The 26977-nt window shown below is 42.0% G+C and overlaps 1 protein-coding gene across 3 annotated transcripts in view; it reads left to right on the top strand.

Moving 5' to 3' along the window:
* The window catches only part of fam193a (family with sequence similarity 193 member A), a 233831-nt gene that overhangs the window by 181529 nt on the left and 25325 nt on the right, over window positions 1-26977 (top strand). For all 3 annotated transcript variants that reach the window (XR_015751345.1, XM_043704026.2, XM_043704036.2), the window contains exons 11-18: window positions 771-1013; window positions 1784-1937; window positions 5013-5192; window positions 6047-6301; window positions 12045-12258; window positions 13450-13713; window positions 21620-21902; window positions 25624-25810. Coding sequence is in view for 2 of the 3 variants with exons in the window: in XM_043704026.2 (XP_043559961.2) it covers window positions 771-1013; window positions 1784-1937; window positions 5013-5192; window positions 6047-6301; window positions 12045-12258; window positions 13450-13713; window positions 21620-21902; window positions 25624-25810 (1780 nt within the window). In the remaining variant the exon portion in view is untranslated. The remainder of the gene's footprint in view (window positions 1-770; window positions 1014-1783; window positions 1938-5012; window positions 5193-6046; window positions 6302-12044; window positions 12259-13449; window positions 13714-21619; window positions 21903-25623; window positions 25811-26977) is intronic.

The raw sequence follows: 26977 nt of genomic DNA, 5'->3' as shown, positions 1-26977 counted from the left end.
ATATTTTGAGACCTCCAGTATTTAAAGTTTTATCCCTCACGCTCTCAGTGCTCTCGCTCCCTGAAGGTTTTGGCTCCATGCTGGGTACAGTTCTTGTGAGTCTTGATGGTGAGTGCTGAAAGGTTTGTCAGCCCAGGGAGCATAATAGCCCAGAAGAATCTGGTCCTGAATCTGATGTCCATACATCCTTCCTCAAGTCACTGGATGATGATCAGAAATGGGGAGTGTAGTGAGTTCTTCCCTTTACAGTGGAGCATTGAGGTCAGTGATAGTGCCCCCTAGTAGCTGAGGTTAGTTAATTCAGCAGAAATGAAGACTGTCAATGTAACCTAACATTGCCAGTTGGGAAATGCAGAGGACTGAAACAACTAAATTAAGTGGAGAGTAAAATCTGGTAAAACCAATCCTATTGGTTTTCTCAGAATTATCTTCAGTTCTTTATGGGGCTCATTATTTTAGGTAACTGAGTCCTTGTGGAAGCCCTTGGAGAAATAGTTGTTAATCTTCAGTGCTCGAGTCCTCTCCTCACCAGAACAAGCTTCTCATCTTCCCCAGTGAGTCTTTTTTTTTCATGTATTTGGCACAGCTGCCTTCAATCCAGGAAGAAAGGAGCCTTTCATTCAGTGATTTGTGGCCAAGTGCCTACTCATATACGAGATGTTAAAAGAGAGCACGTTTGACTTTCTGCTGCCCATCCAGTCCCCTGTGATACTGTATATTACACAAGGGAATGATTCAGATGCTTTAACTTTGCTTTGACCTTTCTGCAGGTGTACCTGTGACGATTGCAGCCTGTCTCATATACTCACGTGTGGCATCATGGACTCGCCCATTCCTGATGACCTTTCTATTAACACATTACCTTTACAAGTGGAATCTGCTCCAGATTACCTCTCAGAGATTCGCCCACCTAGCATGTCATCTGCAAGCTCGGGATCTGGCTCAAGTTCGCCAATCACCATTCAGCAACACCCACGGCTCATTCTGGCTGATAGCAACTCAGCCCCCACCTTGTAAGTGCTCAAGTCCGCAGCGTTGCTTACAATGTTTTTATTAAGTTGTTTTAGTTGATAGAATGATATATGGAGCAGAAGGAGGCTAAACTCTTAACGCGAGTTCTCTGAAGTATTTTGTAATCCTACATTAAACATCTAAAGCTGAGTCAGGCAAACACTTTGTGGAAAGCTGCTTGTGTATTTTTGTGATGCTTGACTCACAGTGAATTCTCGTGTCTGGGTCCAAAAGGACTATTTTGGGGGACCTGAAATGAACTCAGTTGCTTGGAAATACAGTGCCTGACTGAGTGAGGCACTGTTTTTGATACCATTCCCTCATCTGAACAGTTAAGAATGTTGCCCTATTCAGCTAGAAAGAATGGGTTTTTATGTACCATCATTTACAATGTCTGGGAATCTCTAACTGCTTCATAGGACAGAACACAAACAGACAATCAGTCCAATGGATCCATTCCACTGTTTAGGCTCCATTTGAGATAATGCAGTATTGGCATTACTGCGATGTCAGAAATACTTCAGCCAGTTTGCAATACTGTCCTTATTACACATTTAGGTGAATTACATTGATTGAAAGTTGACTGTTGGTCAGGACATGGGGTACTGTATTTGTTAGTCTTTCACGAGTACCATGGGATTCTGTTAAACACTTCATAGTCTTAGGGTATGGTATTGTGTGATTTTTAACTTTGTACACCCCAGTCCAACACAGACTTCTCCACATCATGACTTTATAGCCTGATCACGTCAGTTTTGTTTTTTTCCCTCAGTGGCAGTGATGATGAAGATGTCACCCCTTTATCGGCTAAATTTGCTGACATATACCCACTCAACAGCTATGATGATGCAGAAGTTGTAGCCAACATGAATGGTATTCATGGAGAACTCAATGGTGGGGGTGAAAATATGGCATTAAAGGATGAGGTAGGTAACATAAAGAAATAAAAGTTGGGAAATGAGATGCAGCGCATCCCTGTGCTTCATAAACTGTTCCAGGAGATTTTGAGTAACCTCCATTTTTCTGCCTATGCTACAGTGCACAAGTTACCACAGATTTCATTTTTACGGAGCTGTTCTTTTCGTGTTTCTTTTTTGCAGTGCAAGTTATTGATTTTGTGTAGCTTCCTGTGCTCTAAATGATCAAAACAAGGGGTGTCTATAACTGCAAAAACCTTATTCAGTGCTCACCAAGATTTTTTTGGATTCCAAATAGACTATGTCCAGTTTTTCTGTTCTTTCCAGGTTCCACCCAAGTTGTATTTTAAAATTTCAATAAAACCATTAGCAGCAATGAAGGGATCAGATTTTTCTTGTGCTGATTTTTTTTGTGCTATTACTCTTCACTTGTTTCTTTTTACTCCTTTTAAGGATCAGGGAATGCAAATGTAAATTCCAATATATGGTTCGATGAGAAAAACTAACATCTGATGTGCCTCATCAAACCTTACATTGGCTTTGAGATCTGAGACTGTTAAACAATCCATTCTAAACAGCATGTGACTTTTTCACATTCCCATTATGGGACTATATGGGGTTAGCTGATAGAATTCCTGCTATTTCATCTACATTCTTGGCAGTACTTGTGCCCTGCCTTATTTCCCTACTCTTGGGAAATAAGACAGGGCAGGTGACTGAGTTGTCAGTGGGGGGGAACCACTGAGGCGAGTGACCATAATTCTATTAGTTTTAAAATAGTGATGGAAAAGGATAGACTGGATCTAAAAGTTAAAGTTCTAAATTGGAGAAGGCAAATTTTGGTGGTATTAGGCAAGAACTTTCAAAACTTAATTGAGAGTGGAAAATGGGAAGCCTTCAAAACTGAGATAACAAGATCCAGAGACAGATGTTTCTGATAGGGTGAAGGGCAAGGCTCATAGGTGTGGGGAATGCTGGATGACGAGAAAAATTGATGTTTCATTCGAGAAAAAGAATGTATCCGGTATAGATAGCAGAAATTGAGTGATTCCCTAGAAAAGTATAAAGGCAATAGGAGTATACTTAGGAGGGAAATCAGGAGGGCAAATAGGCTAAGGAGGATCCACAGGGATTCTACAAATATATTAAGGACAAAAGGGTAACTTGGGAAAGAATAGGGCCACTCGAAGATCAACAAGGCCGCAAATGCGTGTAACTGCAGGCGGTAGAGGAGATAATAAATAAGTATTTTGCATCAGTATTTACTGTGGAGAAGGATATGGAAGATAAAGAACCTGGGGAAATAAATAGTGACATCATGAAAAGTGTCCATTTTACAGAGGAGGTGCTGTTGAATGATCTCAAAACGCATAAAGGTGAATAAATCCCTGGGTCCTGATCAGGTGTACCCTAGAACTCTGGGAAGCTGGGGAAGTGATTTGCTGGGCCCCTTGCTGAGGTATTGTATCATCGATTGCCGTAGGTGAGGATTTGGAAGACTGGAGGTTGGCAAACATGGTGCCACCAGTTAAGGAAGGTGGTAAGGACAAGCTAGGGAACTGTAGACCAGTGAGCCTGACGTCGGTGGTGGGCAAGTTGTTGGAGGGGCTCCTGAGGGACGGGATGTACATCTATTTGGAAAGGCAAGGACTGATTAGGGATAGTCAACATGGCTTTTTGTGTGGGAAATAGTGTCTCACTAACTTGATTAAGTCTTTTGAAGAAGTAACAAAGAGGATTGATGAGGGCAGAGTGATGGACATGAACTAGATGGACTTCAGTAAGGCATTCGACCAGGTTCCTGGTAGACTGGTTAGAACACGCTGAATAGAGGGAGAACCAGCTACTTGGATACAGACCTGGCTCGAAGGTAGAAGACTGATCGTGTTAGTAGCGAATTGCTTTTCAGACAGAGGCCTGTGACCAGCGGTGTGCCACTAGGATCAGTACAGGGTCCGGTGCTTTTCGTCATTTTATATAAATGATTTGGATAGAACATAGGAGGTATAGTTAGTAAGTTTGCAGATGACACAAAAATGGAGGTGTAGTGGACAGCAAAGAAGATTACCTCAGTGTACAATAGGATCTTGATCAGCTGGGCCCAGGAGTGGCTGATGGACTTTAGTGTAGATAAATGTGAGGTGATGCATTTTGGAAAGACAAATCAGAGCAGGACTTATACACTTAATGGTAAGGTCCTGGGGAATGTTGCTGAACAAATAGACCTTGGAGTGCAGATTCATAGTTCCTTGAAAGCAGAGTCGCAGGTAGATAGGATAATGAAGAAGGTTTGGTATGCTTTCCTTTATTGATCAGAGCATTGAGTATAGGAGTTGGGAGGTTACGTTGTTGCTGCAGGATATTGGTTAGGCCACTAATGGAATACTACATTCAATTCTGGTCTCCCGCTGTGGGAAGGATGTTGTGAAACTTGAAAGGGTTCAGAAAAGATTACAAGGATGTTGCCAGGGTTGGAGGATTTGAGCTATGGGGAAAGGCTGAATAGGTTGGGGCTGTTTTCCCTGGAGCGTCGGAGGATGAGGGGTGACCTTATAGAGGTTTATAAAATCATGAGGGGCATGGATAGGGTGAATAGACAAGGTCTTTTCTCTGGATTGGGGGAGTCCAGAACTAGAGGGCATGCATTTAAAGTGAGTGTGGAAGGATTTAAAAGGGATCTAATGGCAACCTTTTCAAGCAGGGGGTGGTGCATGTATGGCGTGAGCTGGTATAATTGCAATATTTAAAAGGCATCTGGATGGATATGTGAATAGGAAGGGTTTAGAGGCAATTGGGACTAGATTAATTTAAGATACCTGGTCGACATGGATGAGTTAGACTGAAGGTTCTGTTTCCGTGCTGTGTATCTGACTTCATGCTTGAGACTAATTATGTTCCTGTTTGTCTCATTACTGTTTGTGGGAATTTGCTGTATCAATTAGCCTCCACATTTTCACATAATTAACAGTTCTGAAGTTTCAGAATACTTGGGATATCCCAAAGAACATGCAATGTGCTTTATGGAAGCAAGTTAATTAATTCATTTCTTAATGCCTTTTTATTATTTTTAAATTTACACACTAGTCTCCACAGGTAAGCAGCACTAGCAGTAGTTCTTCAGAGGTTGATGATGAAGATGGTGATGATGGAGAAAGCAGCAGTGAACCTCCTGCGTCTCATCCAGAGGAGATGGCTGGGAAGAGAACTGCGAGAAAGGAGGAAGTAAGGAGGGACAGTCCACCACCATCTTATCCAAGTCAGCAGGTACTCAGTGCATTAACAACCTAAGGAGGGGTGCAGGGGCAAGAAAGGACCAGTGTTTGAAAAATGAAATAACTGAAAACAAATTCTGGAAATAAAATTGGAGGTAACATCTAAATGATAAAGTGTCGACTCTTCTTTGGTCATTTCCAGTGAAAAGGAAGACAGTTGAAATTTAGATTTTGAAAATCTGTACCACAGAAAGCTGTAGATATGAACTTACTAAATGTACAATATCTTATACACTCTAGTCTCCACAGGTAAGCAGCACTAGTAGTAGTTCTTCAGAGGTTGATGAAGAAGATGGTGATGATGGAGAAAGCAGCAGTGAACCTCCTGCATCTCATTCTTTAGCCTATCAGCCAAGGCAATCTCTTTTACAACCAACCACATTATTATATGTTAATGTTTTTGGAGGGACGATAAGTTTAAGGTTGTTTTTTTAATGGAATTGTAGTCTTTTTAAAAAATGGGACATTGTGTACCAGTGGTGATACAAAATATACATAAGTCATTGGTTAAGCTGCTTTTAGATTTCTGTTTTTGAATTTGTGCAACACTCAAGACCGTGGGAAAACATGCAAAAAAAATTTACTACAATGATAAAAGGTATGAAGATCTTTGTATTAGACAGTACTTGAAGAATTGGAGTTGTTTAGCAGCTAATATTAAATCAGTGAAAGAGAGAGCGCATGCAGAAAAACTCAGCATGTCTGACAACATTTACAGACAGCAATAGAGCTAATGTATTGTCGACCCCTCAGTAATGGTGTCAGTTCGTACAAGATGCACATTTTTTTTAAAAAAGTATTTAATATCTGATAAAGCTGCTTAAGGTGTTTTCTTTTCTTTCAAAGGCTGACCAGGTCCAAAATGTTTGTGAATGCCATGTCTGTAAGCAAGAAGGCTCAGGGTTGAACACATCTGCACTTGCAGCTGGGCGTCTCCCTAGCAGCCACCAGTTTTTACCCACAGAAAAGCCTTCCCATCCTGCTCTTCACCTCTACCCCCATATCCATGGGCATTTACCACTACACACCATCCCTCATCTGCCTCGGCCTCTCCTCCATCCGACTCTGTATGCAGCTACTCCACCATTCACACACAATAAGGTAAGACATTCTCCTGGTGTGAAAAGGAGAGGGTTTTCCTTCCATGTTTACTTGACTTGTACCCAAGCACCTTCCTGAATGATATTATCTTGAAAATCGTTTAATTTTTATGTGCACCAGCAGTACAGATTTGATGTATATTGTATTTAGGATTTCTCTTGATTTTAGCTTCAAACCTAACAACTTGTTTCCTTGAAAGTGGAGTCACAGGTAGACAGGGTGGTGAAGATGGCATTGGCACACTTGCCTTCATTGATCAGGATATTGAGTGTAGGAATTGGTACATGTTGTGGTTGTACAGGACTTAGGAGAGGCCATTTTCAGAATACTGCATACAATTCTGGTCACCCTTCTATAGGAAGGATGTTGTGAGAGTGTGCAGAAAAAAATTCCAAGAATGTTGCCAGGACTAGAGGGTTTGAGCTCAGGGAGAGGCTGAATAGGCTGAGGGGTGACTTTATAGAGGTTTATAAAATTATGAGAGGCATAGAAAGGATGAGTAGCCAGGATCATTTTTCTAGCATTTGGAAGTCCAAAAACTAGACTGCGTAGGTTTAAGGTGAGAGGGGAAAGATTTGAAAAGGACCTCAGGGGCAACTTTATCAAGCAGAGAATGGTGTATGTATGGAATGAGCTGCCAGAGGAAGTGTTGGAGACTGGTACAATTACAGCATTTAAGACATTTGGTCAAGTACATGAATAGGAAGAAGTTAGAAGGATATGAGCTAAATGCTGGCAAATGGGACTAGGTCAGATTGGGATGTTTTGTCAGTGTGGATAAGTTGGATTAAAGGGTCTGTTTCTACGCTGTATGATTTTTGTAACTGATTTTGTTCTTTGTTTGGGCAAACAGCTGAAACTCCCCATTGATACGTGGCTGAAGACTGCACATCTATCTTTTCTGTTCCTAGTATCTTTGTCATCCTGTCTCTCGCTTTAAGGAAAATCATTTGAAACACATTAACTTAGTGGGCTGAGAGGGCAGTTATCCAAATGCTATACATGTACCTGTGTAATGTATGAATTCCCATTGGAATCCGAAGGAATTGTGATGAAAGTTAGATTATGGGGAGTGATCATTAAACCCTGTTTGTACATCTTGGAATTTGGAAGGCTGAAGATCCATTTGATGTTTTAGGATTCTGAAATGAATTCCAAATGAGGATCCAAGTTTTTCTTACTGATCGAGGATGCCTAGATTAAGGGAAAAACAACATTAAAGCCACGTCTTTCAGGAGAAGTTAGGAAACACTCTTTCCCCCAAAGTTTGAGAAGTGTGGAACCCTCTCCCACAAAAATATGTAGACCAAACTTAATTTATTTTTAATCTATTATCAGCCAATGTTTGTGCACCAAATTTAGAAAAGCATGTAGAATTCTGGTGCGTGGATAGAGTTAATATACAGATCAAACATGATCTCTGTGAATGGCAGAATAAGCTCGAGATTGAATGGTCTCCAGTGTTGGAGCACTATTGGAAAGAATGGGTGTTCCTTTGGGATAAATAGGAATAGCAAGCAGATGTAGTTTAGTCAGCAAGGGTAAAGAAATAGTAAAAACTGATAAATTGAGATTGGTACCCCAGTGCAATCTTGCACAAGTGATGCATTGAGAGAGAGAGAGAGAGAGACAGATTTTTTGCAAGAGCTCAGGCCAGGCCCAGGTGTTATACCTGTTGCACCATTTAAAGAGCAATCTGTTCCTTGCATGTTCTGGCCAATGATCTTCTGACAACATGTAACTTAGATTAACTGTTAGATATCTCATTGCTGTCTTGATGTGCATAAAGTGACTTTTTCACTTCCTTACATAATTGACTGCACTTCAAAGAAAAATAATGTATTTGTTGGGGTTCTATGCAAAGCAGTTTATAGCCATCTAAATGCGTTTGAAGTGTAATCACTGCCGCACTGTAGGAAGCACAGTAGCTGGCTTGCTCATAGCAACCTCACACGAACAGCAAAGTAATACTGACCAGATCTCTCCTTTTGTAAGTTGATTGAAGGACAAAGTGTGAGCAGCACACCTGAGAACTTCTGCTCTTCAGAATAGTGCCATGGAAGCTAGCTCCCAAGCAAATAATATGATCTCAAATTAATGTCTCACCTGAAGATCATAACTGTAACATTGCAGGACTCGCACAGAACTGCACTGGGATGACGATTGTGATTTCTGTGCTGAAGTCATGAGGTGGAACTTTGCCAAAGGCAGTAGTATATTGGTGATGTCACTAGATTGCTAATCCAGAATGCCAATCATGCTCTGGGGGGACTGAACTCAAATTACACCACAGCAGGTGGTCAAATGACTATATTACCATTGCCAATTGTTGTGAAAATCCATCTGATTCACAGTTGTCTTTTTGGGAATGGAGATCTGCCATCCTTAACTGGTCTTGCCCAGCCTACATGTTTCTCTCGATTCAGAGCACTGTGGTTGATTCTTAACTTACCTCTGATATGGTCTAACAAGCCATTCAGTTGTAATATAACCACAAAAAAGTGTCAGAAAATGTATCATACAGGAACAGCACCTAAACACTGGAAACAACAGCAGCACACTCGGCTCTGTCAACCTTGTGAAGTTTTTCTTTGTAACACCTAAGGTTTAAAGCCAAAATTGGGAGAGCTATCTGACAAACTACTCAAATGATAACAAAACATGGTCATGCTCTGAGAATTGTACCTTAGTGTCTCAGGTGCCATTAGTGGGTATGACCTGTCCCACCAGCCGGACAGACCCAATAGAGGTAGCAGTGCAATGATGTATATGGGAGCGGGTTACTTTGGGAATCCTCAGCATTACTCCAGACCCTATGAAGTGTTATGGTGTTCAATTAAACATTGACAGGTAAACTTTCTGCTGATTACCATGTACACCTTCCAGTCAGCTGATGAATTAGTGCTTTTGCTTGTTGAACGCCACTTGGAAGCTATTTGGGGTGGGAAGGGCATAGAATATGTTCTGGGTCGTGGCATCAGTGTCCATCATTACATGTGGCCTAACCTCACTACTTGCTGAGCTGGTCAAATCCAAAAAGACATGGCTGCTGCTAGACTGAGGGTGGTGAGGGAATCAACAAGAGGGAAAAATATACTTGACTTCATCCTCACTAATCAGCCTGCTAGCCTGTCTGTGTCACTAATAGTAAGAATCTTATTGAAGATGGTCCCACATGATGATAAAGGGTATCACCCCACAGAATAGGATTTCAAACAGATATTGCAACTCAAGACTGGACATAGGTACTGTCGGGCATCAGCAACAGTAGAATTGTACTCAAACACAATCTGCTACCAATAGAGTGGCATATCCCCTACTCTGCCATTATCACCAAGCCAGGCGATCAGTCCCGATTCAAAGAAGAGTGATGGAAGGCATACCAGAAACAGCACGAAGTGTAGCTAAAAGTGAGGTGTCAACCTGGTGAAGTTACAAAGCAGGACTACTTGCATGCCAAACAGCATAAGTAGCAAGTGGTAGACAAGCTAAGCAATTCCATAATCAACAGATCAGATCAAAGCTCTGCAGTTCTACCATATCCAGTTGTGAATGGTGTGAATAATTAAACAACTCACTGGAAGAGATGGCAGCTGCACAAGTGTCCCCATCCTCAATGATGGGGGAGCATATCCATCAGTACAAAAGATCAGACTGACTCATTTGTTACATTCTTCAGCCAGATGTCCCAAGATTCATTTCAACCTTCTTCAGAGATCCCTATAATTTTAGATGCCAATCTTCAGCCAAATTAATTCAGTATGATATTAAGAAACTGAAGAAGGCATTTCTTCAAGGGGTAGGGGCTCTGAAAAACCCTGACTAAAACTCTTGTTCCAGAACTTGCTGTGCCCCTATCTAAGCGTTATATAGCTACAACACTGGCATCTACCTGGCAAGTGGAAAATTGACCTGGTAGTCCTGTACACGTAAAGCAGCACAAATCCAACTTAGCTGACCACAGCCCCATTAGTCTACTCTCGATCATCATCAAAGTGATGGAAGTGGTCAAGAATATTGCTATCAAGCAGCACTTGCTTGGCAGTCACCTGCTCATTAATTTTCATTTTTGAATTCTGCCAGTGTCACTCAGCCCCTGACTTTATTGCAGCCTTAGTCGTGAGGTAAGGTAACTGCCCTTGACATAAGGTCATCATTTCACCAAGTAGGGCAACAAGGAGGTGAAGCAAAATTAAGTTCAGTGCGAATACTCAAAGCTGGTTGGAATCATACCTAGCACTAATGAAAATAGTTGTATGTCAGTCATTTCAGCTCCAGGACATCTCTGCGCAATTCCTCAAGGTAATGTCCTTCGTCCAACTGTCTTCAGCTGCTACATCAATGACTTTCCCTTCATCATAAGGTCAGAAGTGAAATACTAACTGATGTTTACAGTATTGAGCACTGTTTTGTGACTCCTCTGAAACTGAAACAGTCAATGGCCAAATGCTGCAAGGTCTAGACAATATTCAGGTTTGGGCAGAAAAGTGGCAGGTAATATTGTCTGGTATTTGTATAGCACCAATGATCATCAACAAGAGAGAATATTTTAATAATAACCCCTTCACTTGACATATAATAGCAATTGACCAGACTTGAGCTGGGCAAGCTATGGAAATACTACAGCCACAAGAACGGGTCAGAGTGAGTTTTGAGAAAATTGAGGTTCAGGTTGAGATTCTGGATGTATGTTTGCTCACTGAGCTGGAAGGTTCGTTTTCAGACGTTTGATGATCCAACCAGAACTCTATCAACAAACACATTGACTTGGATTCTATTTACCACTCCCTGAGAAAAAGAACAGGAAATGATGTCACCACGGGAAATGACATCAGCAACCCAAGGAGAAGCAAACATATAAATTAGAAAGCGGACTACACCACTAGTGCTTCATTCAAAGGCTGACTGAAGATGTCTGAAAATAAACCTAGTTCAGTGAGCAAACCTACATCCAGAGCAAGTCAGAGTGTAGGAATCCTACAGTGAATAACCTCAACCGCTGACATGCTAAAGCATGTCCCCCATCTATAGGACAAGTCAGGATTATGCCTGATGAGTGCAGCTCCAACAGCGCTCAGGAAGCTTGATGCCATCCAGGATAAAACAGACCACTTAGTTGGCACCACATCCACAAATATTCATGACCTACGACTGCTCAATAACAGGGGTGTGTACCATCTTCAAGATGCACTGCAGAAATTCACCAATGCTGATTAGTCTGTACCTACTAAACCTATAGCCACGATCATCTAGAAGGACAAGGACAGCAGGTACATGGGAATACCACCTGCAAGTTACTATCCAAGGCAGTCACAATCCAGACTTGAAATACATCGCTGTTGTATGATGTCAGATATTTGGGAATTCCCTTCCTAATAGTATTGTGGATGTACCTACACCAAATATACTACAGTTCAAGAAGGCGCCAGCAAGACCTTGAGGGCATGGGAGGGTGGGCATTCACTGTTCAGTCAAGCGGTGAAATCCACACCCACTGAATATTTAAAACCTCAGAACCTTGTGCGTTGAAGCAAGAATGCTGCTAACCTTTGACAGCTGAAACTTGACATTTTTTCTGTCTGAAGTGTTGTGTTTCTCTCTTTAGTAATTATATTACAAAACATATTTGTTCAGAACCATTATCAATAATGAGTCTTTCCTCTATATAATGTAGAGTACTGGGTCTCAACACAGTGCCATGGTGTAATTAATTATAACTGTCTAATTTTGCTTTCCTTTGCAGGCTCTTCCATCAGCCCCACCTCCCAATCATACGAGCAAACATCAGGTGTTCAATGCTTCCCTGCAGGACCACATCTATCCAAGTTGTTTTGGTAGTACAGACTGGAACAACCCACTGCTTACATCCCATAAATTGGCAAGTCTGTGGGGATCAGAGTTAATCAATGGGGATAAGCCGTGGAACCCTGCTGCTTTTCTACCAGAAACATTATCTGGTAAGGAGCTGCACTTCATATTTCAATTAACTTAAGGGAAAAGAAACCCTTTAATTTTGGTCACTCTTTGGCACTGTCCTATGAATTGCTGCTGCTTGACTTTTCAGAAGGCAGCATTAATTTAATACTATAGTTTTGATTCTAAAGCAGTAACTTTGAAATTTCTAAATGCTATTCTGGTATCTTTGAACAAAAAATCTAATTGATTGCATCCCTTACCTTTTTCAAAACTGCCCGTTCCCAGCTGTCTGTAAATGTGTCAGATAATTCTTTATTGCGTGTTTAAATCCAGTCCAGGATGAAGGAATGAAATTCCTTGAGCCATAAGGGTCATGTGCATGTTAAGTTTGGGAAGCTTATATCCAACTGTCATATTCTCCGGCAGCGCATCTACCAATGAGTCAATGCTATCCTTTCATATAAAGACAGGTTATTTCCATAAAGTTTTAATTTTTTATTGGTATTTTTATGAATTCTCATGTGTAAGATGAAAATGGACAAAATGTCTGTGTTCAGAAATGCACGCTAATCACCAAATTCTTCCCGACACAATTATGATTGTAGCTAACCTCATTGAGTTTGTACTTTGCAGAATCCTGCTCCTTGTGTGAAATTAGTCTATTTCCCTCCTACTTAAGTGCACTGCCAATAGCGTTAGACCTGTGAAAAGAGGGTTCAATTCAACTGTGGTGATTCTAGTTATGAGATGGGCTTGTCACCTCTTTGCAGAAGAGTGAATTGGCAACATACCAGCTGTGTGGCTGGAGGGCAGCTCTGGTATTTTCTCACCTGTTCTGAAAGTCAACTAGCAAGCTGCATGAGAACATTGTCACCTTGAATACTTGTCTCAGCAAATTTGGTTCACCCATTTAATATCGTTGTACGCCTAAACACCCAAGGAGCTGGTCAAAATATTCTCAAAAGACTTTGATATGTCCATACATAGATGTTCTGACAAAATCAGTGGTTCAAAGTCTTGCCTGCATCTTTATCAGCCTGCTAGATGACGCTTTACTGACGGAGGACAGATGAATTTAATACCTTACTTAAAAAAACTGGAATAATATTAACATGATCCAAGTATGGTCTGAAATTATGGTCCTTGTGAAGGTACTACAGGTCCAAGGTAATTTAGTAAAGGCAGAAGATAAGTTTGCAGTAATTACCATCTACATTTCTCATTTACTATAGGTGATATGTTGGGGTCACCACTCCCAGAGATTAGGCCCGAAGCACTTCCCCCCACAACGAGCGCAGAAACAGCTGTCACGGACACCAAGGAGAAAAAGCCCACATCTAGGAAAAAATGTCTCTACAACACCCCTCCTTCTGTGGAAACAAATAAAGTCATCATGGCAACATCCTCAGCCACCTCCTCTGTCTCATCAACAGCCACAACTGTACAATCTAGCTCCAATCAATTTAAGGTTTCATCCAAAAGACCAACGTCGCTAGGTAAAGCCAACCTATTCAATGTAGTTTCACTTCAGGTGAAGCCAAATTATTTGACACATCAAATTTACACAGGTGTCCTTTCTAAATGTTCTTTTATCCAATGTATCTTCCAGTGTGTTTGGATTTAATCAGTCAGTGTTGTACAGAAGAATGCCTTTAGCTGATCATATCTACAGAGATTTCATTTTTTGTTATTGATATTATTGCAATGAGCATAATTTGTTGTCTTGTTTTCCTTCTTTTGGTCATTGGTCTAATTTCTTGATAGGTTTGCTACTTGCTAGGTTCCATTTCCAGAAGTGTTGGGCAGGTCCCCATAATATTTCCAGAATTATGATTTTTAAAAATATTTTTGACAACTGAAGTTTCTGCAGCTAAGTCCAGTGCTTTCCTCCTGTAAATGTAGTGTTCTCTTGCCATCCCAAAGTTCAACTGTTTAGATCAGTTAACTTTGAAGATTAATAAATGTATCCACTCGAGAGAGTATTCCTTTTGGGAAGAGGGCTACAATGATCTCACCTTATTGATGTTAGATATTTGTGCACTTTATAGCTGTGGCTCTTGCTGAGGGATTGTGTTCAAGCCCCACTCCAAAGATTTGAACATAATCTAATTTCTTGACTTGGGAGGAGATGGCCTGGTGCTACTATCATGAAAGTAGTAATTCGGGGACCCAGCTTTGAATCCTGCCATGGCAGATGATGGAATTTAAAGTCAATAAAAAATATTTGCAGTTAAGAATCTAATGATGACCATGAAATCGTTGTTGATTGTTGGAAAAATCCATCTTGTTCTCTTACATCCTTCAGGGAAGGAATCCGTTGTCCTTACTTGATCTGTCCCTTGTGACTGCAGACCCACAGGAATTTTGGTGACTCTGGGCAATTAGGGATGGACGGTAAATGCTGACCAAAGAGTTGACGCCCACACTCTGAACAATTTTTTTAAAACTTGGACTGCACCAAAGCAGATTTACTTTAAACCAAGGATCTGCGTGCACACTCAGCAGTAGGTAAAAAGTGCCAGGAAGTCAGGCACTTTTTCCCAGACTTCTAACCAGTACTTATCTGTCAATGTCATCATTCTCATTCAAAAAGGATGGTTTGCTAATTATTTCAGTTTTTGTTTACAAACAGACAAGGAGCAGGAGTAAGCCGCTTGGCACCAGAAGGCTTTGTTAGGCTAAAAGTACCTCATGGGTTAGATTAGATTACTTACAGAATGGAAACAGGCCCTTCGGCCCAACAAGTCCACACCGACCCACCGAAGCGCAACCCACCCAGACCCATTCCCCTACATTTACCCCTTCACTTAACACTATGGGCAATTTAGCATGGCCAATCCACCTAAGCTGCACATTCTTTTTTTGGATTGTGGGAGGAAACCGGAGCACCTGGAGGAAACCCACGCAGACACTGGGAGAATGTGCAAACTCCACACAGAGTGTCGCCTGAGGCGGGAATTGAACCCGGGTCTCAGGCACTGTGAGGCAGCAGTGCTAACCACTGTGCCACCGTGCTGCCCAAGAGTCTGGTCAAAATGATTACAAAAAACACGTGCACTTCAATATGAAGCAAATTTATTAGCTTAATCTACTTGATGTATATTAGAGACATATGCAAATAACTGAGTGAATCAATTATCTAAGTGAGTCCCGCACAGCCTACTATCTGACTAGATTCCCTACAGTATGGAAACAGGCCATTTGGCCCAAGTCCACACCGACCCTCCAAACAGTAACCCACCCAGACCTACTCCCCTACCCTATACTTAGCTCCAACTAATGCACCTAACACTTGGGCAATTTAGCATGGCCTATTCACCTGATCTGCACATCTTTGGATTGTGGGAGGAAACCAGAGCACCCAGAGGAAACCCACACGGACACGGGGAGAATGTGCAAACTCCACACAGACAGTCAACCGAGGCAGGAATCGAACCCAGGTCCCTGGTGCTGTAAGGCAGCATTGCTTGCCATTGAGCCACTGTACCACCCATCTGTTTGGTGACGGTGGCACTCTGAGCCATATCTCAGATTCCAGGCACAATTTTCATGAGTCCCAGACTGAGGATGAAAAGTCTGATGAATGGGGCGAATATTAATATTTAACTCTTTTTGCAATCTAAGATCATGAATCCCAGTTTTGTAACACTTTACTTCCAGATATTCCATTGTGGAGAAAATAAGTTGAAAACCTCTCCAGGTGGTTCCATGTTAACTACACAAAAAACAAGTTCCCATAACCAATCAAAGATATGTAGTTATCTCCTGGTCAAAAAAGGCATGTTATTTGCATCAAGCCTATTTTCATATATCTTTCCACTTTGCTTCAGTTGCTCATTGCCCTGAGCAATTAACTCTTAATGGTCTGGTTTGAAGGTAATACTTTGATCTTCATGGCTGATTTGATTGTAACCTCAAATCCACATTCCTGCCTACTGCTTATAACCTTTCACCCCATTGCTGAGCAAGAGTTTATCTACCTCTGCTCTTGTCACCTTTTCAAGAGAGTCCCTCTAGAGCAAAAATTGTGCCTCCTCTCTAATATAAACGAGTGATCCCACGTCCTTTATTCCTCTCTATGATGACCTTATTAAGATCCCTCAGGATTATATGTTCAAACAAGTTGTCTCTTCTGAACTCCAGATGTATCCAATGTTTCCTCATATCCACTCATTCCTGTCTGGTAAACTTTATTGAAAATTTTGCGCAATGTATTTACAACCTTCCGTTAAGGTGACCAGTACTGTACACAGTCTGGATTAGTGTGGTGCTGGAAAAGCATAGCAAGTCAGGCAGCATCCGAGGAGCAGGAAAACTGACATTTCTGGCAAAAGCTCCTCGTCAGGAATGGAGGCAGGGAACCTCCAGGGTGGAGAGATAATTGGGGGCAGGTGGGGCTAGGGAGAAGGTAGCAAAGAGGTACTGTAGGTGAATGGTGGTAGGGATGGAGGTGATAGGTCAGAGAGGAGGGTGGGGGAAGGTAGCAAAGAGTACAATGGATGGATGGGGTGGGGATGAAGGTGAAGGGTCAGAGGGGAGGGTGGAGCAGATAGGTGCGAAGGGAGATTGGCAAGTAGGACAGGTCATGAGGACACTGCTGAGCTGGAAGTTAGGAACTTGGGTAAGGTGGGGAGAGGGGAAATGAGGAAACTGGTGAAATCTACATTGATGCCCTGGGGTTGAAGTGTTCCGAGGCGGCAGATGAAGCATTCTTCCTCCAGGCGTTGGCTGGTGAGGGAGCAGCAGTGGAGGAGTCCCAAGACCTGCATGTCCTCGGCAGAGTGGGAGGAGAGTTGAAATGTTAGGCCAAGGGGCAGTGAGGTTGATTGGTGCGGGTGTCCCGGAGATGTTCTCTAAAGCGCTCTGCGAGAAGGCATCCAGTCTCCCCAATGTAGAAAGACTGCATCGGGACAACAGATACAACAAATGACGTAGGTGGATGTGCAGGTGAAACTTTGGATGTGGAAGGCTCCTTTGGGGCCTTGGAAGGAGGTAGTGTGGGCGCAGGTTTTACAATTCCTGCGGTGGCAGGGGAGGATGCCAGGATGGGAGGGTGGGTTGTTGGGGGGCCGTGGACCTAATCAGGTAGTCACGGAGGGAACGGTCTTTGCGGAAAGGGGTGGGGAGGGAAATATATCCCTGGTGGGGTCCATTTGGAGGTGGCGGAAATGTCAGGGGTTTATGCGAAGATTGGTAGGGTGGAAGGTGAGGACCGGGGGATTCTGTCCTTGTTACAGTTGGAGGGGTGGGGTTTGAGGGCGGAGGTACGGGATATGGATGAGATGCATTGGAGGGCATCTTCAACCACGTGGGAAGGAAAATTGCGGTCTCTAAAGAAGGAGGCCACCTAGTGTGGAACTGGTCCTCCTGGGAGCAGATTTGACGGAGGCAGAGGAATTGGGAATATGGGATAGCATTTTTGCAGGAGATAGGGTGGGAGTCGGTGGGTTTGTAAAAAAAAAATGTCAGTGTCAAGTCGGTTGTCATTAATGGAGTTGGAGAGGTCCAGGAAGGGGAAGGAGGTGTCAGATGGTCCAGATGAATTTAAGGTCGGGGTGGAATATGTTGAAGTTGACGAACTGCTAACCTCCTCGTGGGAGCACGAGGTGCTGCCGATGCAGTCATCAACGTAGCGGAGGAAGAGGTGGGGAGTGGTGCTGGTGTAACTATGGAAGATGGACTGTTCTACGTAGCCGACAAAGAGACAGGCATAGCTGGGGTCCATACGGATGCCGATGGCTACCCCTTTTGTCTGGAGGAACTGGGAGGATTCGAAGGAGAAATTGTTGAGGGTGAGAATCCATTCAGCCAAACAAATGTGTGCCAGTGGAAGGGTACTGTTGGGGATGTCAGGAGAGGTAGAAACAGAGGGCTTGGAGGCCCTGGTCATGGTGAATGGAGGTGTAGAGGGATTGAATGTCCATGTTGAAGATGAGACGTTGGGGACTGGGGAGACTGAAGTCTTGGAGGAGGTGGAAGGTGTGGGTTAACGTATTTGGTGAGTTCCTGGACCGGGGGGATAGGTAGGTGGAGATGAGTTCGGTGGAGCAGGAGCACGCTGAGACAATGGGTCAGCTAGGGCAGTCCGGCTTGTGGATCTTGGGAAGGAGGTAGAATCGGGCGGTGCAGGGTTCCCGGACTATGAGGTTGAAAGCTGTGGGTGGGAGATCTCCTGAGGTGATGAGGTTCTGTATGGTCTGGGAGATAATGGTTTGGTGATGGGGGCGGTGGGGTCTTGGTCGAGAGGGCGGTAGGAGGAGGTGTCTTCGAGTTGGCGTCTGGCATCAGCGATGTAGAAGTCAGTGCACCAAACTACCACTGCACCCCCTTTATCTGCTGGCTTGATGGTGAAGCAGTACTGTTGATGTGGTATCACCAAGTGCCCTGTCTGACTGAAGCATAACCTACTTCTGTGTTCAGTTTCCTTTGCAATAAATAATAGCATTCTATTAGATTTCCTAATTACTTTGTGTGTGTAATTGCTTTCTGCAATTCATGTAATAGGATACCCAGATCCCTCTGCATCTCTGAGCTCTGCAATTTCTAACCATGTAGATGTTATTCTCCTTTTCATTCATGTCAAAAATGGTCAACTTCACACTTTCCCACTTAGATCCAGCTCCCTACTCTATTTTCTATGGCTAATCCACCTAGCCTGCACATCTTTAGACTGTGGGAGGCAACCCACGCACACATTGGGAGAATGTGCAAGTTTCTCAGACAGTCGCTTGAATCGAACCCGGATCCCTGGCATTGTAAGGCAGAAGTGCTGACCACTGAGCCACTGTACTGCCCTTTCTCTTGTGCAATTATGTTTTCCTTTGTAAATTTTTAGTTATTCCTTGGACATAACCTAAAAAGTGCAAACTTCTGATCTGCCACCTCTCCTTGCAGATTGTATACTTTTACTTTGTGGTAGACACTGTCTTTAATCTTTCTAGTTGAATTTGGATGGTGGGTTCATCCCTTGGAATTTTTCTTACTCATTGGATTGTATCTATTCTGTGTATTCTGAAATATCCATTAACAGTCTATTATTGCGTTTCTTTCAACCCAACATTTAATCTGATTTGCCAATTCACTTTTTCTTGCTCTGGTTTCATGGTCTCATTGTTGTCTTTGTTTAAGTTATTAATACTAGTCTCAAATCCATTCCTCCCTCCCTCAAACGGAATGGAGTATTAAATCATAGTATGGTTTCTGAAACAGAATTTATAATCTTTATAGCAAAGACACTCTTTGTTATATATGAGGTCTGATATAGTCTGCTTCAGAACATGCTGTTCTAAGAAACAGTCCCAAAAGTATTCCATGAACTCTGCATCCAAGCTGGTTTTGCATACCTGATTTTTAGAGCCTACGTGTAGATTTAAATCTATCATGATTCCCTTTGCACTTTTTTAACAGGTTCCCATCATTTTTTCCTTAATGCTCCTCTCTCCAGTATGCTTATTATTTAGGGCAAAAGAGTAACTAGGGAGAGAATAGGGACAGTTAAAGATTGATGAGGCCATCTATAAGTGGAACCATAGGAGATCGGTGAGACCCTAAACTAATCATTTATGTCTGTATTTATTGAGGACAAAGACTAGGAAATTGGGCAACTCTGGGAAATAAATACTGATGTCTTGAAAAGAGTCCACATTACAGAAAAGGTGGTGCTGGAGGTCTTAAAACACATAAAGGTAGTTAACTCGCTTTAACCTGTTTGAGGGTCTCCCAGGACATTGTAGGAAGTTAGGGAAGAAATTGCAAGGCATCTAGCAGAGATATTTATATCATTACAGCCATGGATGAGGTATCGGGAGATCGGGGGTGGCAAATATTCTGCCATTGTATAAGAAAGGCTGCAAGAAAAAGCCAAGCAACTACAGACCGGTGAGCCTGATGTCAGAGTTGGAGGGGATTCTGAGAGACAGGGTTTACATGCACTTTGAAAGCCAGGGGCTGATTAGGTATGGTTGGCATAACTTTGATCATAAACTGAACTGGTTTAGCAAGATACAATGTAATCTTCAGAAATTATGAAGAATTCAGTGATGAAAATGTCATTGGATATCAAAGGACGATGGTTAGATTTGCTCCAGTTGGAGCTGCTCATTGCCTGGAACTTGTGTGACGTGAATGTTAATTGCTATTTGTCAGCCCAAACCTGGAAATTGTCCTGGTCTTGCTGTATTTGGCCATGGACTACTTCAGTACCTGAGGAGTCACAAATGATGCTGCATTGTACAATCATTAGTGAACATTCCCACTCGTGACCTTATGACCAAGGAAAGGTTATTGATAAAGCAACTGAAGGTGTTTGGCTGATCCTGAGGAACTCCTGCACAGATGTCCTGACTCTGTGCTAATTGACCTCTAGCAATCACAGCCATCTTTCTTTGTGCCACATATGACTTCAACTAATGAAGAGCTTTCCATCTAATTCCCACTGATTCCTGTTTTGCTAGGGCTCCTTCATGTCAAATTAAGGTCAAACATGGCCTTGATGTCAAGGGGCAATCAATTTCATCCACATCTGGAATTCAGCTCTGTTCAGGAGCATTGTGTATGTAGGACATTCAGGTAGGCAAGCAGGCACTGAATCTGTACAAGGCAAAAGTCACAGAGTCACAGATGTACAGCACGGAAACAGACCCTTTAGTCTAACTCATCCATGCTGACCAGATATCCCAACCCAGTTAGTCCCACCTGCCAGCACCTGGCCAGTGGGTACTGCAGATGCTGGAGATTGGAGTCAAGATCAGAGTGGTGCTGGAAAAACACAGCAGATCAGGCAGCATCCGAGGAGCAAAAAAATTGACATTTCGGGCAAACGTCAATTCCTGATGAAGGGCTTTTGTCCAAAGCGTCGATTTTCCGGCTTCTCAGATGCTGCCTGACTTGTTGTGCTTTGCCAGCACCATTCTAATCTTGACACTGATTCTGTAACTTTTTGATTCTGAGTTTTAACTTTGTCCACCCCAGTCCAACACCAGCACCTCCAAGTCATATCTAAAATATCTGGTACTAAAGAAAAACAGTGCTGAATGCGGCAGCTTAAAATGGGGAGTTAATGAATGTCCACTTATGTTCTGCCTTCTCCATAGGATAGATCTTGATCAACTACTCCTTGTCAAATTCTTTCAAAATTTTGAACACTTGAATATAGCCTGACTCCTAAACTAGGTCAACTGGAAGTTGAGATGCAGACAGTGTTGCTTGGGAAAAAATTAATATGGGAGGCAAATGCTATGAGCTTTTCTAAGCTTAAAAAAAAGAAACTGTTGCAAAAGAACAGCACGTTTTTGAAATGTTTATGTAATTGAGGCAATGCATCGACAAAAGCTGTTGGGTATTTACATTTCAGATGGTGCTAAGTCAAGATGTTGACAGTTTTTTGTTTTGCTTTTGGCACAGGTGAAGTGTTCCACAGTTTAGGTAAAGAAGATCACAGACATCCCACACCAGTCGCACCGAGGAATAGCCCCACAGGTTTAACATCTCTTCCATCTCTCACACCCACGCCGCTGTCCCCTGCCTCTGCACCTCACATGTCTAACCTTGTGACTTCGCCTTTTCCAAAGACAGCTTCAACTGCTCCAGGTTTTGTCGATCCCCATTCTGGACTCTGTCCCACCTCAACTGCTGCCCCTACAGCAACGACAGAAGGTTCAGTCAGTGCTTCAGCCAGTGTCTGCAGGTGAGTATTTCTTCCTGTTATTTATTTCCGTTTCAGTGAAGCATCTTCATATAATGTGTTGTGCAAAGCAGCTCTGGAACAAAATGTATCTAACATTTATGTAAATTTCCTGTTGAATAATTAAATGCCTTGAGTAATTGAATGCTGAGTTGCATTCACCCAAGAAGTTTGCTGTCCTCTGCCAGCAGCTGATGTTAGAATGGTGGAGGTAGCATTGATCCTGATTTCATTCTACTTTCTTGATGTAAATTAGGCAGTCATCAAAGTCTTGTTCCCAAATATTGATAAACAAACAATCTTGATAGATGATGCAGACTACTATTATGCACTGCAGAGGGAGAGCTACATTGTTAGTCATGCCACCTTTTGGATGAGTTGTCAGTTTATTTGGTTCACATGAATGGTAAGTGGTCCTGTGACTCCTGTCTCACCCAGTACCACCAGCAACACTGCATTACTGCCCTGTGGCATTATGCAATACATTAATTATTTCCTACATTTACCTACATAATTTGTTGTGCACAAAGACAATTCTGAGAGACCAAGGTTGCTAAGTTGACTGAAATACAAAAATTTAAACATAGAAGTGTCTAATTGTATTATGGAGCAACAGCAAGTCTCACTGAACAGCAGAGCTGAGGGAGAGCAAAGTGGGTCCAAGACTCTTATTTTAAACTAAGTAGATGCATGAAAGCAGAGCTAATGAAATTGAGCTGCCAAGTTAAGTTAAAAAGATTGGTCAACACAGATGCAGTGGCAAACATTCAAGGGAATATTTTAAGATAAAGTACAATCGTATATAAAAAAAGTAACATTTCAAGGGGTCAATTAAAGAAGTTAAAGATATCTAACTTAAGGAGAAGCCATTAGTTGCACACATTAGTGATCAGTCAGAAGACTAGACAAAAGAGTGAAGATTGACCAAAAGGTTAATAAAGGTCACAAAAATAGAATCTGAGAGAAAGTTATTAAAAACAAGTTTCTATCATTAATTATTGAAAAGAGTTAACACAGTGAACATTGACTTAGTAAGTCTGGAGAAATTAATGGTAAATAAAGAATGGCAAATGGATTGAGCAGTGTTTTTCATCAGTATATAGGATACATGTAATAAACCCCAAACAACTTTAAATGAGGAATTGGAAGGAAGAGAGGTATTTGAGAAAATTATAATCACCAGGATAATGGTGCTAAATCAATTGTTAGAGCTGGGGATTAACTGAAGTGGCCAGGCAGATGATAATGCATTAGTTTCAATTTTCCAAAATTCTCTACATTCAGGGAAAGCTTCCTTAGATCAAAAGATTGTGACTCCATTATTTAAAAAGGAATCAGGCAAATGTGAAAAAATAGTAAATTTAACATTTATCATAAGGTAGATACTAGAAGTTGTTGCTGGAGACATTATAGCTAGTACTTTGGGGGAACAAAAAATCAAGGTAATCAGGCCAAGTCAGCATGGATTTGTGAAAGGGAAATTGTGTTTAACCAATTCAATGGATTTCTTTGAAGAAGTAATATGTACTTTGGATAAAAGGGAAATGGTGGGCGGACTCGACTCAGATTTCCAGAAGATGTTTCATGAAGTGCTATATCAAGCTTTATTGCAGGAAATAAAAGCTAGTAAAGTAAGGAATAGCACATTGGCATAGCCAGACCAGTGAGCTCACAGCAAAGTGTGTCAGCATAGATTTTATGGTTGGCAGAACAAAACCAGTATTGTACCACAGGGATCAGTGGCTGGAGCTTAAACATATTACAATTTCCATAAATAATTTGAATGCAGGGATCCAAGAAACGGCTGTTAAATTTGCTGGTAACAGCAAAAACAGGAGATATGAGTCAAACATACGGCTACAAGGGCTATAGATAGACAAGTGAGAGGGCAAAGATCTTGCAAATGGGGTATGATGTGAATATTTGAAATTGAACATTTTGGCAAGAGAAAAACTAAACACATTTTCTAAATGGTGAGTGACGCAGAACTTTGAGATGCACTGGGACCTGGGAATCTTAATTCATGAATTATGAAAGACTAGTTGTATAAGACTCTAGTGCGGCCGCATCTGGAATATTGTGTGCAGTTTTGGTCGCCATACTATAGGAAGGACGTGGAGGCACTGGAACGGGTGCAGAGGAGGTTTACCAGGATGTTGCCTGGTATGGAAGGAAGATCGTATGAGGAAAGACTGAGACACTTGGGGCTGTTTTCATTAGAGAAAAGAAGTTTTAGGGGTGACTTGATTGAGGTGTACAAGATGATTAGGGGGTTAGATAGGGTTGACAGTGTGAACCTTTTCCCGCGTATGGAGTCAGGTATTACAAGGGGGCATAGCTTTAAATTAAGGGGGGGTAGATATAGGACTGAAGTTAGGGGTAGGTTCTTCACTCAGCGAGTCGTAAGTTCATGGAATGCCCTGCCAGTAGCAGTGGTGGACTCTCCCTCTTTATGGGCATTTAAGCGGGCATTGGATAGGTATATGGAGGATAGTGGGTTAGTATAGGTTAGGTGGGCTTGGATCGGCGCAACATCGAGGGCCAAAGGGCCTGTACTGCGCTGTATTCTTCTATGTTCTATGTTCTAGTATTCAGGTATAGCAACTAATTAGGAAAGCTAATAAAATGTTATAGTTTGTTGCAAGAGAAATTGATTGCAAATGTAGGGTAGTTATCCTTCAGTTATATAGAGTATTAGTGAGACCAAATTTGAATTACTTTTTTGATATCTAAAATTAATGGGATATCTTGTAAGGAAGCATTAATGAATATAAGCCTAGCCTATCTAGAGTCTGTTAACAATCCCACAACACCAGGTTATAGTCCAGCAAGTTTATTGGTCAATAACCTGATGTGTGATTTTTAACTTTGCCTACCTCAGTCCAACAGTGGTACCTGTTGAGCTCTTGAGCTCTCACGGCCTTATCCACAATTTCCCTTTCACAAATCCATGCTGACTTAGCCTGATTACCTTGACTTTTTTTCCCTCCAAAGTACTAGCTATCTAGAGTCTAGAAGGTGAGATGACGATTTGATTCAAACACAGTAACCTGAAGAGGCTTATCAGCATGGACATGGGGAAGATCATCCATCTTATGGAAGAATTTAAAACTGAGTTGTTAAATAAGGATAAGAATTTTTTTTTGGAGGCCTCAAAACTTTGGAACTCTGCTACCACCACCTTTCGAGAAAGAGAATCCTTGAGAATGTTTTTAAGACCAAAAAGAATAGATTCTTGGTAAACAAGGTGGTGAAAAATTCTCAGGTGGGACTGAGTGTTTACTCTGAGTTGAATTTACACCCTGATCAGCATCATTCAATGATAGAACAGGCTCAACAGAGGGAACAAGATGGAACTGCCTTCTGCTAACTCACTTGCAATGGCAAAGAGTAAGGAAAAGTCTTGCGGCAAGTGTCTCAGAGCTATAACAAAAACAAGTATAAAGGTCAGCAGGACTGGCACCATCAATGGAGGAAAAAAATAATGCTTCATGTTGCTCAAAATTTGAGAGCATGGGAGCTGAGATTGAAGAGAAATTATAATTTGTTGAATAATAGATCAATCATTGAACTTATAAAAGCAAGCTGCTTAAGAGAATAATGTCAGTTGAAAAGTACTTGTGTGAATTTGTAGAAATGAAATCATATTTATGTATTTCTTGCTCATCCCATCCTCATGAGTTCAGTTCATCTCCCATCTAAATGCAATTTGTTGCTTCTGTAGTGACCCTGACTGCGAGGGACACCCGTGTGAAAGCAGCAATGTGTACGATCATCAGCAGTTTGATGGTGAGGAGAGTCAAGATGAAGATAGCTGCTCTGAACACAGCTCTAGTACCTCAACATCAACCAATCAGAAGGAAGGAAAATACTGTGACTGCTGCTACTGTGAATTCTTTGGGCATGGCGGGGTGAGTGATTCATGCTGTTGGGTGGTTTGGGGTAGATGGAATCGTGATTCAGCAAGAGCTGCTGCCTTTGGTTCCAACTGTGGTCCACCAAATGCTTGCAAACATGCACCTTGTATGTTTCCCCAGAAAAGAAGGGCATGGGTTTTCTCAAGGAATTGCTTTTTGCTCTTAAGTTAAGAGCCACTCTTTCGTATTATTGTAATGAGTGTGAATTGCAGTGCTGTACCAGCCAGTGACATAAGTCAATTGTAAAAGTTGAGAAATATTTTTATTGTAGGGGAGAATAATAATAATCACAGCCATGACTGTAATGTAACTAAAAAAAAAATCAAACAAGGAATTTCTTCCTCAGGTTGGACAGAATGTGGAGCTCACGATGTCAAGGATGTTGAATAAATGGAATAATGACCTTTTAAGGGGAAGTTAGATAAGTGCAAGGGAGAAGGGAATAGAAGCATGTGCGGATAGTGGCATGAAGAGGAGTGGAAGGAGGAGTGGCAGAAAGTCAGGAATGAACAAGTTGTGCCAAATGACAACTTTGTGTTATATAGCCAATGAAATAGGGTACATTTCCAACAGAGTTTTCTGGATAGTAACTGTAGTGATTGTCATGTGGTTAGCCGGCTGGACCTTAGAATATGGGTTCCTGATTAGACCAGGTTGACTGCCCCAATCAGGGAGCCGTGGCTGATGGATGAGAGCAGCAGTGTCAGACATCCTGTTCAGTCTGGGAACTAGCTCTGAGGGAGCTGGATTAGTGTTAGAGATTTTCCATGTGTAAATATGGGGTGACTTGGTGATGGGATACCAATCTCTCTGGAGTTACTTCAGTGACCATAATTCGGTGATTTTTACACTCGTGATGGAGAGGGATAAGTGTGTACTACAGGGCAAGAATTATAGCTGGGGTAAGGGAAATTATGATGCGGTGAGGCATGACTTGGGATGTGTGGCTTGGAAAAGTAGACTCCAAGGCAAGAGTGTAAATGATATGTGGAACTTGTTCAAGGGGCAACTATTGAGTGTCCTTGATAATTATGTACCTGTCAGGCAGGTAGGAAAGGGTCGTGCGAGGGAGCCGTGGTTTAATAAGGAATTGGAATCCCTTGTTAAATGGAAGAGGGCGGCCTATCTCAAGATGAGACGTGAAGGTTCAATTGGGGCGAT

The sequence above is a fragment of the Chiloscyllium plagiosum genome, unplaced genomic scaffold (assembly GCF_037043375.1).
Source record: "Chiloscyllium plagiosum isolate Xiang-an unplaced genomic scaffold, Cpla_swu_hap1 HiC_scaffold_2, whole genome shotgun sequence".
NCBI classification, from domain to species: Eukaryota; Metazoa; Chordata; class Chondrichthyes; order Orectolobiformes; family Hemiscylliidae; genus Chiloscyllium; species Chiloscyllium plagiosum.
The sequence above is the reverse complement of the archived record's forward strand: the minus strand, read 5'-3'. Positions and strand labels throughout refer to the sequence as shown.